The sequence below is a fragment of the Leptodactylus fuscus genome, chromosome 4 (assembly GCF_031893055.1).
Source record: "Leptodactylus fuscus isolate aLepFus1 chromosome 4, aLepFus1.hap2, whole genome shotgun sequence".
Taxonomy (NCBI): domain Eukaryota; kingdom Metazoa; phylum Chordata; class Amphibia; order Anura; family Leptodactylidae; genus Leptodactylus; species Leptodactylus fuscus.
Genome location: NC_134268.1, coordinates 85,773,543 through 85,794,489, shown reverse-complemented (window position 1 = coordinate 85,794,489; position 20,947 = coordinate 85,773,543). Strand labels below are relative to the sequence as shown.

The 20,947-nt window shown below is 45.4% G+C and overlaps 1 protein-coding gene across 1 annotated transcript in view; it reads right to left on the bottom strand.

The window, feature by feature from the left end:
* Positions 1-272: 272 nt before the first annotated feature.
* Positions 273-20,947, bottom strand: part of LOC142200394 (leukocyte elastase inhibitor-like) — a 28,223-nt gene continuing 7,548 nt past the window's right edge. Inside the window, exons 4-7 of the mRNA XM_075270732.1 lie at positions 17,047-17,164; positions 2,741-2,883; positions 2,262-2,429; positions 273-951 (exon numbers count right to left, since the gene is read on the bottom strand). Coding sequence (XP_075126833.1) covers positions 550-951; positions 2,262-2,429; positions 2,741-2,883; positions 17,047-17,164 — 831 coding nt within the window. The 3' untranslated portion in view covers positions 273-549. The remainder of the gene's footprint in view (positions 952-2,261; positions 2,430-2,740; positions 2,884-17,046; positions 17,165-20,947) is intronic.

Genomic DNA, 20,947 nt, shown 5'->3' with positions numbered 1-20,947 from the left:
ACGTTACTGTGTGTGAATGGAGCCTTAGGGTGCATGCACACTACGTATACTGAAGCTTATTCTGAACATAAAACATGTTCAGAATAAGCGGCGTATAAAGCAGCTCCATTCATTTCTATGGGAGCGGGGATACGAGCGCTCCCCATAGAAATGAATGGGCTGCTTCTTTCACTCCGAGCAGTCCCATTGAAGTGAATGGGAAGTGCCGGCGTGTACGGCAAGCTCTGCTCGTGTGCATGCACCCTTACTGATATAATTGTTATGTAATAGCTGCCTGTTTCTTGTGTTCACGAGATTCACTATATTTTTATGGTCTGCAGTTATGTGAGCTGTCACAGTCTCGAAAATCTCTTTATGCAGCCCTGGGTTTAGTCGTGGAATTGTCACGAATATTTTACCAAGTAGATATTCATATTTCTGGCAATGTATAAATAAGGTAAAGATGGCTTTAATCTCTAGTAGTTTCTTTATTTTCCTTCATTGTTATTTTGCTTGATACTTTGATTTAGAGCCTGTAAAGAAGGATGATTATTATATGTATTTGCTTTTCTATGGAGAGCAATATTTTCCAAAGAAAAGAATGTTCTTCGTTTCATTGTGCCGAATGAAGAAAAGAAATGGGTGATCTGCATTAAATTCTTCTTCTCGGGACAAGCACATCAATGCAATGCCAGCCGTGGCAGCTGCAGCCTCTGTGCCTTCTTCATTCACCTCCACAAAAGACTTGTGAATTACTTCAGATAAGAAAAGATTTGGAGATCCTGATATTCCAGATAGATCAGCTTCAGCGGGGTTAAATAAATCTACCATTCCCAGAGCAGATAACCTTGATTTAAGGTTATAACTTTCTTCTAACTTGAATTTTGGTAGATGCACACGTACATCAATTGGATACATGTGATCCGGTCGTGTCCATTCCTGCAACTTCTCTAAGGAAATTTCATTTTCAAGCTGGAAAAAAATTGACATGCATTGTGTTATAAATCTTAATTTTATTTTATTTAACACTAGTAAAAGCTGGACTGGAATTACCAAAAAAAAAAATCTAAAATTATATACTGTACAGTACAGATGTAGCAGTCCATTACAAGACCGCCATGGCAAACTACTTCAAAGTGAATGAGAAAGGCGACATTACTACTCAAGTATCATTGCTCAACACGGAGCTCTATTACCTTAATGTCTGCTACATCTATATACACTACAATTTTATTTGGTGATACAAATAAGATAAAAGAAAAGTACGAAATAAGTTCTTTCTAGAAATCTAGGGTATCTATCTATCTATCTATCTATCTATCTATCTATCTATCTATCTATATGGTTGAACAGTGCCTGAACATATGAAACCATGCAAAAAAGTAGAGCTGGTGGAGATGGTAAAATGTTGTATTTAAAGGGTTTGACCAGGATATTTTTAAAAAATTTTTAGGCCGGGGAAGGTGAAAAAAACCCAAACAAACAAAAAAAAAACCCATACTCTCCTGTCCCCGATGCTTCGGTGTCTGCTGCCTATTGCTTTCTTCTGACACTAGTCCCCGCTGCATATGACCACTGAGGGCAATCAGCATCCTCAGTGAAGGACATGGGACGTCACAGCCAGCGAGGACTTCCGGCAAAAGAAGACCAGAGCACCGGGGACAGGTGAATGTGGGTTTTTTTGTAATTTTTATCACCTTCCCTGGTCTAATTTCAAAAATAATTTTCATCCTGGACAACCTTTTTGAGGCTCAAGCATCCTTTATGCGGGGGCCACACGGTGGCTCAGTGGTTAGCACTGCAGCCTTGCAGCGCTGGAGACCTGGTGTTCAAATCCCGCCAAGGGCAAAAAACCATCTGCAAGGAGTTTGTATGTTCTCCCCGTGTTTGCATGGATTTCCATCCCATATTCCAAAGACCTACTGATAGGGAAAAATGTACATTGTGAGCTCTATGTGGGGCTCACAACCTACATTAAAAAAAAACAAAAAAAAAAACATACCAAAAACAAAAAAGAACCCCATCCTTTATGCAGTGCCGGTATAGATACTGGCCAATAGAATGAAAGATAATGAATAATATCCATATGGTAGATTAATAAACTGCCTCCAGTTACTGCAGGTTACTGTAGCTTTAATACTACTATAACAAAATGACTTTCCTGATCTTTCCCAGTATACACAGCAAAATAAACTGCAGCAAAAAGTTAATATCAGATTTGCAGCAATACAATTTAAATAACGGTAAAACGCCAAATTCTTCACTATATTATGTTGACCTACTTTTTGTAAACCTGTTGTTTCATCTTCAATATTGTCTGGCAATAGGATAATCATACTGAGTTCATTTCCCTTATATGGAAGCTCCAAAATTCGACAACTCAGTTCAGGGATGTAGTTGAAAGGCAGATGTTTCATCTGATACATCATCTTAACAGGCTTTTGTTCATTCTGGGGGGGAAAACCATGATTTTATTCCACATTATGTAACTTTTCATCCTAAAAAGTATATCTGGTCTGATTTAATGTCTATAAAGTATGCAGGTATTTGTGTGGGGGGAGCACACATGTGGGTGTATAGTAGGAAAATATTCCACATAGTTTAATATCTTTCAGAAATGGACATTAAGATTTGGGTATACAGAAAATGATGATGGAGTCGTATTTGCAGAATTGCTCAATATCTTGAAGATTTGAGAACACAAAATACTTCTAAAAAAAAGTAGATACTGATCAGATATTTATAAAGTCCAATTACATACCTTGTTTAGTCTAAAAGGTACTTCTGTTGTGTGCTCAGGGTTAAATTTCTCAGCCCAGTCACCTTTAAAATATATGGCATTCACCAGCACTAATTTGGTTGCTCCATTTACTGACCCCTGAGACAGTATTTCTGGAATTTTTCCTACAAAAAACAGTAAATTAGGAGGTCATGGCGGTCTATGAAACCAAAATCTTAAAGGGAGTCTATCACTGCCCCCAGATACTATAAACCACTCTCATAGTGCTGTAGATGCTGTTAACCAAATAAAAATCATACCTTACTTATGTTTCAGGGCCCCAGGAATGCAAAGAAAAAGCATGTTTATTCTTTATTCAAATAAGGATCTTGGAGCACTGAGCACTGCTGCATCGTCACTAAACACGCCCATACTGCATTCAGCTCATCCCCCTGGGCAGAAAGGTTTTGGTTTTATTCTGCTAACAGCATCTACAGCACTATGGGAGCAGTTTAAAGTTTTAAAGTAGCTGGGGGCAGTGCAGGGGTGAACCTGCCCCTTTCGCCACCCAAGGCGAAGTGCAGAAAGCCGCCCCCCCCTCCGGCCGGGGAGGGGGTGTAGCAGGGGCGTGGCTTAGCGGATGGGCGTGACTTAGTGGATGGGGCGGGGCTTAGCGGAGGGGCGGGGCTTAGCGCCGTTCGCCGGCAGAGAGCAGGCCCGGAGACTGCCTGCTCTCTGCCTGAGCATGCGGGGAGGCTGCTGGAGCAGCGCTGCTCCAGTGGCCTCCCCAAACCACTGCTCTGTGCTAAGCCAGTCCAGGACAAACTGTCCTGGACTGGCTTAGATTAGCAAAAATGCCGCCCTCCCTGAGGCCCTGGCATAGCGCCGCCTGAAGCGCTCGCTTCAGGTCGCCTCATGGGAGGTGCGGCACTGGGGCAGTGATACACTCCCTTTAAAAAGTTTGTCCAGTCTTACAAATTAAAGGCTATCATTAAGGTGACAGAGTCTCTTTATGGCAATCATTCATCCTGTATTACACCAATTGTTACAGTTCTAATGGTGTGGGAATTGCAAGAAAACTAATTCTACAATACCTAATTACTTTGCCACGGTCCACTACAATATGGCATAGTACCTTTTCATGCTACACTTTATCCCTTTTCTCAAACTGCTTTTCTGAATGTGAAAACAACTATAATACTCCAATGGCCCATACATTCACCAAATCTCAATCCTTTAGGCTGGTCTTACACGACCGTAATGCTTTTACGGTCCACAAGTTGCTGATCAGCAACACTAGTTGCTGATCATCAACTTACACTCCGCAGATGTCCGTGACCTGCCGCACTCGCCCATAGAGTTCTATGGGCGAGTCCGTGCAGTGCCGTGAATTGCGGCCATTACGGACATGTTCTAAAAAGTGTGGACCTCGGTTGAGGTGGTGTAAGAGGCCGCATTGACTATAATGTGTCCGCAAATGGTCCGCAATTGAAAGCCCTCAATTGCGGACCATTTGCGGACTTAAACTACGGTCGTGTAAGTCCAGCCTTACAGTAGTTTAATACTCTGTATAAATTTAGGCAGGTGTGGAAAAATGATGCAAAGTAAGAAGATGAGTCTTATTTATTTTTGTCATTTACCAAAATTCAGTGACAATAGATCACAAAAGCCGTGACCGCAACATCATTGAGTCTATCTGGGATTACATTAGAAGAGAACAAGTCTACATCCACAAAAGATCTGTGGTTCTTCAAGAGGTTTGGAACATCTCCCTGCAGAGTTCCTTCAACTGTTCAAGTGTATCTAGAAGCATTGCTGCAGTCGCATAAAATAAGGATTTGATTCCTTGAAAGTGCAAGACATGTATAGAGAAGTAATGACGGTACTGATGTGAATAAAGTGTTTTAGTTTTGATAGAAAGTTCATATTTAGAGATGAGCGAACACTAAAATGTTCGAGGTTCGAAATTCGATTCGAACAGCCGCTCAATGTTCGTGTGTTCGAACGGGTTTCGAACCCCATTATAGTCTATGGGGAACAGATACTCGTTAAGGGGGAAACCCAAATCCGTGTCTGGAGGGTCACCAAGTCCACTATGACACCCCAGGAAATGATGCCAACACCTCTGGAATGACACTGGGACAGCAGGGGAAGCATGCCTGGGGGCATCTAACACACCAAAGACCCTCTATTACCCCAACATCACTGCCTAACAACTACACACTTTCCACATTCAAAAAAACCTCTATCAAAGTGGGAAAATACCTGGAAACCTTCTTTACTCCCCAAATGGATGGACACAAACCCCAATTTAAGCTCAACAAACAGTAACAACCACCCCTTTAAATCACGTTCCCCATGACAACCACAAATGGAATAGGCAATGGGAATTCCAAAAGCCCTCACCCTTAACTGTCATTTTGAGTGTGTGTGTGTGTGTGTGTGTGTGTGTGTGTGTGTGATGTGGTAAGACCTTCCAAAATTCACTTTTCTAGCCCTTAACATGAGCCCTTCCAAACAAAGTTACATGACCTTAAGCTGAGCTACCAGCAGAGATTGAGGCCCTTGGCATGAGTAGAGCCTTGCACCAGCAGTGTTTTTGGCACTTAGGGTGAGTTGAGCCTTGTACCAGCGTGTGTCCCTTAACATCAGGCGGGCCCTAAGTTCTGCGCTTTGCACAAAAGTTCCACATTAACTAGGCTGAATGGTACAAAGATTAGTAGGCCCGAGAACCAGGAACAGGTCTTGCAATGGCTGTCGGATAACGCTTAAAGCACATTGTCCACCAGCCAGTCAGCCTCTACCTCCTCTTACCCAACAGTCTTGTCCTCCTTCCACCCAAAATTCCCAATCTTCTCAGAACAATAACCCCAACTGTCCCTGCTCCCCAGAGCTGTTCTCCCTTCCTTTGACTGTACCGCAACCTGCCCCTCCATTTCGCGATTCCACGGACCTAACAGACGAGTATCTGTGTCCAGATGCTCAAACACTAGAGTCTCCTCCATTCCATCTCCGGTCGATTTGGTGGCGGATGACCAGCAACCCACCCTCATCGACGACGATGAGACGCAGTTGCTGTCAGGGCAGCCAGTTGACATGCGCATTGTGCAGGAGGAGGAGGCGAGACAGGAGTTGGAAGAGGAGGTGGTGGACGACGAGGACACCGACCCCACCTGGACAAGGCAGATGTCAAGCTGGGAAAGTAGTGTGGATGTTGAGGCAGGTGCAGCACCAAAAAGGGTAGCTAGAGGCAGAGACATGTCCAGAGGCAGAGGTCAGCTGCTTTGCCGAAGCCAGGCCAGACCCGGAATGTCCGAAGATGTTCCCTTTTGTACCCAGCCCAGAAAAACTCCCCCATCGAGGGCACGTTTCTTGAAGGTGTAGAGTTTTTTCAAGGAATGCGCCGAGGACAGATATAGTGTCGTCTACACAATTTGCCTCTCGAAATCGAGTAGGGGCCCTGAGAAGAGCAACCTGTCCACCACTTCAATGCACCGTCATTTGGAATCCAAGCAATGGAATCAGTGGCAGGCAGCAACGGCAGGACAAACGTCGCCCGCCGTTCATGCCACTGCCTCTGCTCACAGTGCTGGCGATGCACTCCAGAGGACGAGCCAGGACATCACTTCATCTGCCTCCGCCACTTTGTTGACTTCTCCCTCATCCTCCCCTGTTTCTGTCTTATCTCCTTCTCCTGCACCATCAAAGGCACCATCAGGCGCTTCTTTACAACAACCCACCATCTCTCAGACATTGGAGCGCCGGCAGAAATACACCGCTAACCACCCACCCACGCAAGCCTAGAACGCCAACATCGCTAAACTGCTGGCCCAGGAGAGGTTGGCGTTCCGGCTTGTTGAAACTCCCGCCTTCCCGGACCTGATGGCAACTGTGGCACCTCACTATGCCGTCCCTAGCCGTCTCAACTTCTCCCGGTGTGGCGTCCCCGCCTTGCACCAGCACGTGTCACTCAACATCAGGTGGGCCCTTAGTTCCGCGCTTTGCTGCAAGGTCCACTTGACCACCGACACTTGGACAAGCGCCTGTGGTCAGGGATGCTGCAGTGCTTATCTTTAATGACAGGCAGGGTGAATGTGGTGGAGTCTGTTCCCCGGGTGCAAACTGGGGTGGCCTATCTCCTCTCCCAGGCCAAAATTCATGGCAGGAGTAGACTGAAACCCTACGACGCTGCAACCTCCACCACAGCTACTAGCGGCAAACGCTAAAACACTGGTGTGGGGAGACGTCAGCAGGCGGTGCTGAAGCTCATCAGCTTGGGGGACAGACAGCACAGTGCCTCCGAGGTCAGGGATGCCATCCTGGCTGAGATGGCATTTTTTTTTCCCTGCTACACCTGGGGCCTGGCATTTTTACGCCTGTGATAATGGCTGGAACCTGGTAGCGGCTCTGGAGCTTGCCAGCCTCCAACACGTTCCATGTTTGGCCCACGTCTAACCTAGTGGTGCAAAGTTTTTTAAAAACATACCCAAATGTACCGAAGCTACTGTTGAAAATGCGGCGCTTGTGCGCCCACTTTTGCAAGTGCACAGGAGTCGCTGCTAGCCTAAAAACACTCTAGCAAGGCCTACATCTGTCCAAACACAGGCTGTTGTCCGTCATTCACACACGCTGAAACCCTACAATACCATATCTTGAGCAGGGTGTGTGAGCTGCACAGACCTTTGATGGAGTTCCATCTACAAAACCCAAGGGTTCCTCAAAGTCAGCAACCAAAGTTTCTGCACCATGAGTTTCCAGGGGTGGCAGAGTTATGGCTAGGGGAAGAGGCATGGATAGGGATGATGTCTAGGGGCAAAAGCAGTGTGGATGTGGAGGCAAGCTAAGCAGGAAAAACTGGGGGTACAAGCTAAGGCATGGACTGGGGTGATGTCTAGGGGCAAAAGCAGTGTGGATGTGGAGGCAAGCTAAGCAGGAAAAACTGGGGGTACAAGCTAAGGCATGGACTGGGGTGATGTCTAGGGGCAAAAGCAGTGTGGATTTGGAGGCAAGCAAAGCAGGGAAAATGGTGGCTAGAGGCAAAGGGATGTCCATAGGCAGCAAGGGCAAAGATGCAAAACTCTCCCGTTTCAAGAATTTTCCTGACTTGTTTCCCCACAAAACATTCCTGGGAGGAGGGCTGAAACACCACCCTCCTCCTCCTCCGCTGTTAGATTTACCCCAGCTACGAGCTGAAAACGCTGCAACACTGGTGTGGGGAGACGTCAGCAGGCTGGGCTGAAGCTCATCAGCTTGGGAGACGGACAGCACACTGCCTCTGAGGTCAGGGATGCCATCCTGGATGAGATGGCAATTTGTTTATCCCCGCTGCCCCTGGGGCCAGGTTTTTTAGCTTGTTGGAGGGCTCTGGAGCTTGCCAGCCTCCAACACGTTCCATGCCTGGCCCACATGTTCAATGTAGTGGTGCAATGATCTTTAAAAACATACCCCAAATTAGCTGAGCTAAGGGTGAAAGTGCGGCACTTGGACACCCACTTTCCCAAGTCTACAGTACCTGGAGCTAGCCGCAATACACTCCAGCAAGGCCTACATCTGCCTGAAGCACCTACTGTTGTGCGAGGTCACCACACGCTCTAACCCTAGATACCGTATGTTCAGCAGGGTGTGTGAGCAGCAGAGACCTTTGATGGAGTACCAGCTACAAAACCCAAGGGTTCCTCAGAGTCAGCTCCCTCACTTTCTGCACCATGAGTTTCCATGGGTGGCAGACTTATGGCTAGAGGCACAGGCATGGATAGGGGTGATGTGTAGGGGCAAAAGCAGTGTGGATGTGGAGGCAAGCTAAGCAGCAAAAACTGGGGGTACAAGCAGCCGGTGACATCATCACTGACAAGCACAGCTGTCTGTCAGCTGACAGGCTGACTTTCACCAAAATGAACAGACAATGGATAGACTCATCATATACATGTCAGTTACATGACAAATTTAGTGCAATTTGCAAGTCCAAGATGGTTTGGAGATCTGCGGAGAGGAATCTCACCACCTCTTGCGGGTGCCATCATTTGGAAGGCAAGCCCTGGGCTCAGTGGGTGAGAGCAAGCGCAGGATAATCGTCGTTTGGCCTGGCGGCCACTGCCTCTTCCACTGTTGACAGGGCTGGCGCTGCAGTCCAGACCAGGAGCCAGGACACCTCCACATCTGCCTCTGACACTTTGGGGAGTTCACCCTTATCCTCACCTTTTCCTGCCATTTCTCCTTTTGCCCGCGCCATCATGCGCCTCTTCCCAGCAACTCCCCATCTCCCAAGCCTTTCATTTCATGCTAAAGTACAGCGCAACCCACCCACATGCCCAAGGCTTCAACGGCCTCATCTCAAGAAATCTGGCCCAGGAGATGTTGGAATCCCGGCTGGGGGACACTCTGCCCTTTTTGGGCAGAGTGTCTACTGCGCCACCGCACTGTGCCGTCCACACCAGCACTTTCCCCCAAACATGAGGCGGTCCCTAAATTCAGCGCTTAGCCCTAAAGTTCCATGTGACCAGTTACGAATGGACAAGTGCATGCGGACAGGGACGCTACCTTTCAATTTGGGCACAGTGGTTGAATGTAGTTGAGGCGTGGACCGGGTCGCAAAATGTGGTGGCCTGACTTGTCTCCCCACACAACATTCCTGGGAGGAGGGCTGAAACACCACCCTCCTCCGCTGTTAAATTGACCCCAGCTACGAGCTGGAAACGCTGCAACACTGGTGTGGGGAGACGTCAGCGGGCCGTGCTGAAGCTCATCAGCTTGGGGGCCAGACAGCACACTGCCTACAAAGTGAGTCATGCCATCCTCGATGAGACGGCAATGTGGTTTTTGCCACTGCACCTGGGCCCAGGCATGTTGTCATGTGTGATAATGGCCGTAACCTGGGATTGGCTCTGTAGCTTGGCAGCCTGCAACATATTCCATGCCTGGGCCACGTTTTTAACTCATTGCTGCTAATCTTTTGAAAAAGGTACCCCAATGTTCCTGAGCTACTGGTGAAAGTGTGGCGCTTGTGCGGATAGTTTTTAAAGTGTATAGTTGCCGCTGCTAGCCTCTATGCACTCCTACAACGCCTGTACCTGCTGGAACAACGGCTGTTGTGCGACGTCTCCACACTGCTGGCACTAAACATATCATGTGTTGAGCAGAGTGTGTGAGCAGCACAGACCTTTGATGTAGTTCCAACTCCAAAACCCTCGGGTTCGTCAAAGTCAACTCCCTCAGTTGCTCAACCATGAGTGGCCATGGGTGGCAGACTTATGTGAAATCCCATCCCATCCATTGCACTGGACACGAAACATTAGCATGCGCTCAGCACAACTTCGGATATGGCAGATGCGTTAAGCAGGGTGCAGGGTACAACACAGACCAGGCCCGAGCACCAGGAACAGGTGTTAGAAATACTGCAGCATCTGCCATTTCCTTCCAATTTTGGGGTTTTGGACCCGCCACCGACTTGTCTGGACCTAAGTGGGGATCATGAGACACAGTTGCCATCAAGGCAAGCTGTGGTCATGTGCGGTTTGCAGTAAGGGGGCAGTGCGCAATTGGAAGAGGAGTTGGTGGATGACGAGGCCACCGACCCCACATGGACAGGGGTGATGTCTAGGGGCTAAAGCAGTGTAGATGTAGAGGGAAGCTAAATCAACAAAAAACCTGGGTAGAAGCAAAGGCATAAACTGGGGTGATGTTTAGGGGTGAAAGCAGAGTAGATGTGGAGGGAAGCTAAGCAGCAAAAACAGTGGGTAGAAGCAAAGGCATGCAAAACTCTACCCTGTTGGAAGACTTATTCCTAGGTCTGGAACACGTTAATGGCCCCCCTGGACAAATTACTGCCACTCAGGGGCCTAGTGTCACCAGGAGGGACAAGTATAGGCGCATGTTGTGGGAATACCTGGCCGACACCAGCTCTGTCCTCTCCGATCCCTCTGTGCTCTACAGCCTAAACTTATTTTCTCATCTTTTTTTCTGAACTGCACATCTCTTGCCTGCTTCCTTTGGGATCTTAGAAATGGTGGTCCACTTCCACAGATGGTAACTTCAATAGACAGTGTAACGGGAGTAGCTGAGGGATCGCTGTCTTAACCACTTTTTGGCACAAAATTAACTTCCAAAGCCAAATATGGTGCAAGTATATGATGCAAGGACACCTACACACCTATCTCTGACACATTGGGGAGTTCACCCTCATGCGCCCTTTTGGCCTGCACCATCATGCGCCTCTTCCCAGCCACTCCACATTTCCCAAGCTTTTCATTGCAGGCAGAAGTACAATACAACCCACCCCCATGCCCAAGCCTGTAACAGCCTCATCGATAAACTGCTGGCCCTGGAGATGTTGGTGTTTGTTTATGCTTCTGGAGACCCAGGCCTTCCGTCAGCAGATGGCAGCTGGGGCACCTCCCTATGCTGGGCCTAGCCGTTACTACTTCTCTTGGTGTGCTGTCTCTGCCTTGCGCCTGCATGTGTCCCATAACATCAGTCGGGCCCAGAGCTCTGCGCTTTGCTGCAAGGTCCACTTGACCACCGACACATGGACAAGCGCCTGTGGTCAGGGATGCTGCAGTGCTTATCTTTAATGACAGGCAGGGTGAATGTGGTGGAGTCTGTTCCCCGGGTGCAAACTGGGGTGGCCTATCTCCTCTCCCAGGCCAAAATTCATGGCAGGAGTAGACTGAAACCCTACGAAGCTGCAACCTCCACCCCAGCTACTAGCGGAAAACACTGTAACACTGGCATGGGGAGATGTCAGTAGGCCGTGCTGAAACTGATCAGCTTGGGGGACAGACAGCACAGTGCCTCCGAGGTCAGGGATGCCATCCTGGCTGAGATGGCATTTTTTTTTCCCTGCTACACCTGGGGCCTGGCATTTTTGCGCCTGTGATAATGGCTGGAACCTGGTAGCAGATCTGGAGCTTGCCAGACTCAAACACGGTCCACGCATGGCCCACGTTTTCCAACTTGTTGGTGCCATGTTTCTTTGAAACCTACACCATTGTGCCTGATATACAGGTCAAAGTGGGGCCATTTTCGTAAGTGAGAACTAGCCTCTGCTAGGCAGAAAACATTCAGAGCACACTCCTCTCATCTTCGCACCGTTGGCTGGCGGAGGAAGACGAGGGGGTTGGAGTGGCATCTGATGTCCCTATCCCACACGAGGCTAGAGGGTGCACTTCAGTGCATCCCATTGCTTCACCACAAATGGTGTGAAGGGGAGTGGAAAATGGAGGAAATGGAGAGTGACCCTTACAGTTGGGGCCAGCAAAGGCATGCCAAGTAACACACTGGCACACATGGCTGACTTCATCTTGGGTTGCTTTTCAACACATATTTCACATCATGAAGAACAAATAATACTGGATTTTTTCAAGCCTCGAACCCCGGTCTAGGTCTAATGTCTGTTCCTTTCTTATATTAGGGGAGAGGGAAAAAAAATTACTTCAGTGATACGTTTAGCGTACATAGACTGACTATTAATGTGTATCCCACTTAGTGTTGTTAGGGTTACACACCGTCACAACCTGGCTAAAGCTTCTATAGCTGTTAATAAAGTCAACATAACTTTACGGTATCCAAAAAGACAGCTGGTACCGACAGAGAGCAAGACAAATGTCACCCAAAGCTGTGAGCTCTGAACACCCACAGTGACTTTGGCGTCATCATCATTATAAGGGAGTGGGTGGTAATAAATAACTTGGCAGTGCCTAAAACCCAAAAAGCTTATACAACTATATTTACATTAAGATACACAAATGAAACTTTTCAGTAGCATGTCATGAGACAAGCTGATAAGCTCTTCCTTTGTGCAGTGCTATTTGAAAGTTAAACGCTGCCTTTATTTTAATTCTGGAGAAGGTGCAGACATTAGATTTAGAACATGTTGTCTTCATTGTCCAAATCCTCTATATAGGTAACGCGTTTTTCGGGCCGAGCTGTCTGGGAACGAGCTGGTGCAGCACTGACAACCTGGGTGAATATGGCAAGAGCCTGAGATGTAGGGTGAATGAATCCCCAAATTATTTGTGGAATTCCCAGTGAGACAATGGCACTGTATACCAGTATTAAAAATTGTGGGTGCACATAACCCCCATATATTCTTTGAATTCCCAGTCAGACAATGGCACTGTATACCAGTATTAAAAATTGTGGGTGCACGTAACCCCCATATATTCTTTGAATTCCCAGTCAGACAATGGCACTGTATACCAGTATTAAAAATTGTGGGTGCACATAACCCCCATATATTCTTTGAATTCCCAGTCAGACAATGGCACTGTATAGCAGTATTAAAAATTGTGGGTGCACGTAACCCCCATATATTCTTTGAATTCCCAGTCAGACAATGGCACTATATACCAGTATTAAAAATTGTGGGTGCACATAACCCCCATATATTCTTTGAATTCCCAGTCAGACAATGGCACTGTATACCAGTAGTAAAAATTGTGGGTGCACGTCACCCCAATATATTCTTTGAATTCCCAGTTAGACAATGGCACTGTATACCAGTAGTAAAAATTGTGGGTGCACATAACCCCCATATATTCTTTGAATTCCCAGTCAGACAATGGCACTGTATACCAGTAGTAAAAATTGTGGGTGCACGTCACCCCAATATATTCTTTGAATTCCCAGTTAGACAATGGCACTGTATATCAGTAGTAAAAATTGTGGGTGCACATAACCCCCATATATTCTTTGAATTCCCAGTCAGACAATGGCACTGTATACCAGTATTAAAAATTGTGGGTGCACATAACCCCCATATATTCTTTGAATTCCCAGTCAGACAATGGCACTGTATACCAGTATTAAAAATTGTGGGTGCACGTAACCCCCATATATTCTTTGAATTCCCAGTCAGACAATGGCACTATATACCAGTATTAAAAATTGTGGGTGCACATAACCCCCATATATTCTTTGAATTCCCAGTGAGACAATGGAACTGTATAGCAGTAGCAAAAATTGTGGGTGCACGTCACCCCAATATATTCTTTGAATTCCCAGTTAGACAATGGCACTGTATACCAGTAGTAAAAATTGTGGGTGCACATAACCCCCATATATTCTTTGAATTCCCAGTCAGACAATGGCACTGTATACCAGTATTAAAAATTGTGGGTGCACATAACCCCCATATATTCTTTGAATTCCCAGTCAGACAATGGCACTGTATACCAGTATTAAAAATTGTGGGTGCACATAACCCCCATATATTCTTTGAATTCCCAGTGAGACAATGGAACTGTATAGCAGTAGCAAAAATTGTGGGTGCACGTCACCCCAATATATTCTTTGAATTCCCAGTTAGACAATGGCACTGTATACCAGTAGTAAAAATTGTGGGTGCACATAACCCCCATATATTCTTTGAATTCCCAGTCAGACAATGGCACTGTATACCAGTATTAAAAATTGTGGGTGCACATAACCCCCATATATTCTTTGAATTCCCAGTCAGACAATGGCACTGTATACCAGTATTAAAAATTGTGGGTGCACATAACCCCCATATATTCTTTGAATTCCCAGTCAGACAATGGCACTGTATAGCAGTATTAAAAATTGTGGGTGCACGTAACCCCCATATATTCTTTGAATTCCCAGTCAGACAATGGCACTATATACCAGTATTAAAAATTGTGGGTGCACATAACCCCCATATATTCTTTGAATTCCCAGTCAGACAATGGCACTGTATACCAGTATTAAAAATTGTGGGTGCACATAACCCCCATATATTCTTTGAATTCCCAGTCAGACAATGGCACTATATACCAGTATTAAAAATTGTGGGTGCACATAACCCCCATATATTCTTTGAATTCCCAGTCAGACAATGGAACTGTATAGCAGTAGCAAAAATTGTGGGTGCACGTCACCCCAATATATTCTTTGAATTCCCAGTCAGACAATGGCACTGTATACCAGTAGTAAAAATTGTGGGTGCACATAACCCCCATATATTCTTTGAATTCCCAGTCAGACAATGGCACTGTATAGCAGTATTAAAAATTGTGGGTGCACGTAACCCCCATATATTCTTTGAATTCCCAGTCAGACAATGGCACTGTATACCAGTATTAAAAATTGTGGGTGCACGTAACCCCCATATATTCTTTGAATTCCCAGTCAGACAATGGCACTATATACCAGTATTACAAATTGTGGGTGCACATAACCCCCATATATTCTTTGAATTCCCAGTCAGACAATGGCACTGTATAGCAGTATTAAAAATTGTGGGTGCACATAACCCCCATATATTCTTTGAATTCCCAGTGAGACAATGGCACTGTATACCAGTAGCAAAAATTGTGGGTGTATATAGCCCCAATTCTATTGCTAGGGGACTTGCAGGGTATTTCTGAGGTGAAGGTGGGGGGGCACACCGTTGGAACGGGGATTTGGGGTGTATATATGGGGTATACGGGAATACACTGTCAGTGTGTTCCATTCAGGATCCTGGGAAAGCTGGGTTGCGGCGATTGAGCCCGTCAGTGCCACGTTACACTGACAAGCTTCTCCCTGGAATTGAAGTTATATGTAAGCCCAATATATTCTTTGAATTCCCAGTCAGACAATGGCACTATATGGCAGTAGCAAAAATAGTGGGTGTATATAGCCCCAATTCTATTGCTAGGGGACTTGCAGGGTATTTCTGGGGTGAAGGTGGGGGGGCACACCGTTGGAACGGGTATCGGGGGTATATATCGGGTATACGGGAATACACTGACAGTGTATTCCATTCAGGATCCTGGGAAAGCTGGGTTGCGGCGATTGAGCCCGTCAGTGCCACGTTACACTGACAAGCTTCTCCCTGGAATTTAGCTCTTATAAGAGCTGTTGGTTGTCTTCTCCTTCCTATCCTAGCCTGTCCCTGCCTACCCAGAATCTAACCCCTAGCTAACTGGACGGAAACCTCCGTCCTCGGTGAATTGCAAGCTCAGAATGACGCGAAGCTGGGCGGCGCTGTTCTTTTAAATTAGAGGTCACATGTTTTCGGCAGCCAATGGGTTTTGCCTACTTTTTTCAACGTCACCGGTGTCGTAGTTCCTGTCCCACCTACCCTGCGCTGTTATTGGAGCAAAAAAGGCGCCAGGGAAGGTGGGAGGGGAATCGAGTAATGGCGCACTTTACCACGCGGTGTTCGATTCGATTCGAACATGCCGAACAGCCTAATATCCGATCGAACATGAGTTCGATAGAACACTGTTCGCTCATCTCTATTCATATTCAGTTTTAGCATCAGCCTTAAGGGTAATTTCACATGAAGTTTTTTTTGGTCAGGGTTTTGAGGCCATATCCGCCTCCAAACCCTGAACAAAAAGACGGCTCCCATTGAAATCAATGGGAGCCACTCAGGTCTCGAGGTACTCATTCTTCAAGCCGAGTAGCCTCACGATTCGGCCTGAAGACACTCCCTGCTCCGGACTAGGCCCATTCATTGGGTCTAATCCGTAGCAGACTGCGCGGATGGATGCCGGTACAGAGCACCGACTTTCAGTCGCAGCTCCCCATTTCTATGAGGAGCACTCGTATACTGGCTACCATAGAAAGCAATGGGATCTGTTTTAATGCCACTGATTCGGAACGTGTTCAGAATTAGTGAGCGTATACTCTGTGTGAAGGCACCCTTAGGCCCCGTTCACATGGTGGAAAAGGAAGAGGAAATTCCTTTTCTGCCAGCGGCTTTTTTGTGCAGCTAGCGGCAACGGGATGCTGATACAGTGCATTGGCATTCAGTCGCTGCATCCAGTGGCCTCTCCAAACCACCGCTCGGTGATAAGCCAGTCCAGGACAGCTTGTCTTGGACTGGCTTAGGTTAGCAAAAATGCCGCCCTCCCTGAGGCCCTGGCATAGTGCCGCCTGAAGCGCTCGCTTCAGGTCGCCTCATGGGAGGTGCGGCACTGCCACTCCTGATTGGGCCCGGATGAATGGGTCTAATCAGGAGGGAGTCTCGATCCACGGATGCTGCGGCTGACTCAGCTGCGGAATCCGCCTGAAGATACTGTGGGCCAGGTCACTTTTTTCCGCCTGCAAAAAACTCTGTGTGATCTGACCCTCATAATATAAGTTTCTTACAATTGTCTATACTACTCCTTTATGCAAAACTAGTTGAAACAACAGTGCTTCTTTAAAGAATATTCCAGCATTTTTTTTATTTTTTTTAAGTCCATGCCACAAAGAATACAACCCATGCTGAGGGCAAATGAGGCTTTTTTTTGAGTATATAAAAGATATACCAGGCAAAGTGGTCAATAAATATTTTCATTGTCCAACTTGATGTTCTGATATTTCCTGCATGCCAGAACAATTCTCCCACTAGAAATGAATAAAATATATAGCATACTGACCTTTTGTCTGTTCTGAAACCCATGTATTGATTTCCTTTCTAGCAGCCTCATATGCAGATATAAAGTCAACTGTGCCCAGATTAGCTTGGTATAATGTTTGGATAGATGCTAAAAATTCCTGCCAAAAAATCATATTTAATGTCATTTAAAGTTTCAGCACTTTTCACAGTAGTTGTTAGTTTAGACTGCAGCATGTTGTAGAGCTTCAGTGTTTATACTGTAGGAACAGACTTTTGACGTTTTTAATTCGCTAGTTCCACTTCCCCAATATTCCCCAATATACACGTTCTCCTATCATTTTCACCATGCGGTATAAATGACAACAGTAATACGATGTACACAGCACCAGGAGAAACTGTTAAAAGCTTGCTTTTTAATAATGCAGGGTAGTTTGGGTATTAAGGTGCATTGACGTCTTACATATTTTCCATCTCTACCTTCCAAAATTCATAACTATCATTTTTCTGTCGAATATCTCAGGTTTATTCTTTGTGTGACGAGTTGTACTTTGAGTTGGCACCATTGTGGGGCACATATAATGTTTTCATTTCCCTTTTTATCACATATTTTGAGAGTTTTAATGACATGCGTTTAGTTGCCTTATACTTGGTTCACATCTGCTTTCATATTTTTTGTATTGTCCAGAGGAGTCTGCATGGGGACCCCCCCGGCCGTACAGAATACCAAACGCAAATGCAAGCGCTGGTGCACATAGATTATAATGGGGTGCATGTGCTTACCACCAGATCACCACAGGGATCGTATGGACAGGAAAGTAGTTCACCATCTACTTTTCTGTCCACATGATTCGTGCGGGCAGCGCGCGGCAAGCACACGGACCCCATTATAGTCTATGGGGTGCGTGTGCTTTTACAGCACAGCGCTTGCAATTGCGTTTGTATTCCATTCGGGGGGTCTCCATGTGGACTCTCCCCAGACGGAATACAAAAGCAGATGTGAACCAAACCTTAGACAAATTGAGGTGAATATCATGTTTAGCCTGAGGCTGGGTTAATACCTGCGCTCACTGCCCGATTAAACATTCCGTCAATTATTCTGCTTAAAAAATGCAGAGAGAAAAGTCCTGCAAGCAAGAAGATACTAGTCTAGTCCATGGGCCTGTCTAGATACTGTCTAGTCCACTAGTCCACGGGCTACCATGGGTAACTTTTTAAAGTTTCTGTTAGGTTTCTGTGTGGGGTCCCGAAGTGGGCCCTACGAACGGAAACCAAAACATAGGTGTGAACTTAGCATTATTCCAGTTTACGAGAAGTTTTTGTAAGAATTACAGTTAAAATATAAATTGGGAGTCGCACAATATATTATGTATTCAATTGCTCAACCCCAGAAAATGATCAAACGCCTTTTGAGATTGCTCATTGTTTGTAGTTTGGAAGCTCAGTAATATTGTAAAAGGAGAATGTTGCAGTATGCCATTTTATATTTACATTTCTTACATTCATTGACAGAGCTGTTTTATTTATGCTGTTCAAATATATTTCTGTGTGAGTTACCTTACATGAACTCAGTTTTATTCTATGTCATTCCTGTACTAAAATAAACAAGGCATTGATACAGTATTGATACGCCTTCACTGACAGAACATTTTTTCACACAACCATTCCCATAGACATCAGGCACATTATGAAAATGCCATCCAGCTTTTTACAATTATGGGCATATTCATACAATTTTGGTACCCCTGAAATTTTTCCAGAAAATGAAGTATTTCTCCCAGAAAATTATTGCAATTACACATGTTTAGTTCCTTTGTATTGAGACAACACAAAAAAACTGAGGAAAAAAGTCACATTATGACACAAAAATCCACAAATGTGCCAGACAAAACTGCTGGTACCTTTTTAAAATTGTGGGTAAATAACTTTTTCAAGCATGTGCTGGTTGTTCAAACTAACCTGTGGCAAGTAAAAAGTGTGGGCAATATAAAAATTACACATGAAACCAGATAAAAAGGAAAGAAAGTTGACTCAAGGAGCAGAAGTGTTAGATTAGGAAATTTGATAGGCCTGCCTCAAGAGACATGTTTTTAGGATGCACTTGAAGCTGTGGAAAGTTTGGTGTTAATTTGATTGTCCGGGGTAGCACATTCCAGACAACTGGTGCAATTCAGGAGATAGTAGGAGGTTCTAATTATAGAAGATGCTAGTCTTAGATCAATGGCAGATCAGAGAGTACGGATAAGGTGGCAAAAAAAGAATAAGACGGTATATAGAGGTGCAGTGCTATGAAAAGCTTGTGGATGAGTATGATAAGTTTAAATTGTATTCTATAGAATAGACAGAGAACCAGTGTAGTGACTGACACAGACTGGAGGTAATAGGGCAAGTTCACACTGAGTTTTTTTGGTAAGGGTTTTGAGGTCATATCCGCCTTAAAATCCTGACCAAAAAGACGGCTCCCATTGAAATCAATGGGAGCTGCTCAGGTCTTCTTTGTGGGAGCTGTTTCTTCCGGAAGCGAGATGCTAATTTTTCAGGCCGTTTCGCCTCGCAATTTGGCCTGAAGACACATCCTCCTTCCGAGTAGGCCCATTCATTAGGTCTAATCCGGAGCGGAGTGCGCAGATGGATGCCGGTGCAGTGCACTGGCTTTCAATCGTAAGTACCCGGTTTTTGGATCAGAACCTGAGGCGGCCTCTGCCTCAGGTTCCGATACAAAAAAAACCCCGTGTGAACTTACCCTTAGAGAAGGGTGTAGACTGATAGATGAGCCTGGCCGCTGCATTCAAGATAGACTGGAGAGTTAGGGGAAGACTGATGAGTTGTGAGTTACAGTAGTCAGTCACGAGTGAGCAATGAGGGTTTTTGATGTTTTCAGTAAAGAAAGGAAAGAGTGATTTCTAGAGACGTTCATTCAACTTGGAAGTTTAAATTTATGCTGGAGTTGTCCATCAGGAATAGGACAACACGAGGTGTAGTCGCAGTGGGTGGGTGACTAACCTGCTGTGACATATGGTACTTTAGTATTTTTTACCACAGGCGTATCCTCTGTAGGATGATATATATGTTGATCTGTAATGTACATTTTGTGTAAATATGGCCTCAGTTGAATGTAAGGTCTAATTCCAGCATAAAAGAAAAGCAGTACCCAGAAATTTCACAGGAAGTATATTTAATACATAGATATACAAACTGAGTATCGTGGCTACTTTGAAAGATTTTTGCACCTTCTTGTCTACTCAATCACAACAGCTGTAGCTCAAGTGCCCTAGATGTGATTCAGTGCTGCTCGGAGGAGTGAGTGAGGGCTGGATGGGGCAAGGTGACAAGTTCATACAACAGGTGGTGTGTAATAGAAAGATCACTGCATCACACATCTACAGAAATATCAGCTCTATTAATGGATCGAACAGGTCAAGACATTTTGTGTTTTCTAGCTACAGTCCTATGAAAAAGTTTGGGCACCCCTATTAATCTTAATCATTTTTAGTTCTAAATATTTTGGTGTTTGCCACAGCCATTTCAGTTTGATATATCTAATAACTGATGGACACAGTAATATTTCAGGATTGAAATGAGGTTTATTGTACTAACAGAAAATGTGCAATATGCATTAAACCAAAATTTGACCGGTGCAAAAGTATGGGCACCGAAACAGAAAAGTAACATTAATATTTAGTACATCCTCCTTTTGCAAAGATAACAGCCTCTAGTCGCTTCCTGTAGCTTTTAATCAGTTCCTGGATCCTGGATAAAGGTATTTTGGACAAACAATTCAAGTTCAGTTAAGTTAGATGGTCGCCGAGCATGGACAGCCCGCTTCAAATCATCCCACAGATGTTCAATGATATTCAGGTCTGGGGACTGGGATGGCCATTCCAGAACATTGTAATTGTTCCTCTGCATGAATGCCTGAGGATTTGGAGCGGTGTTTTGGATCA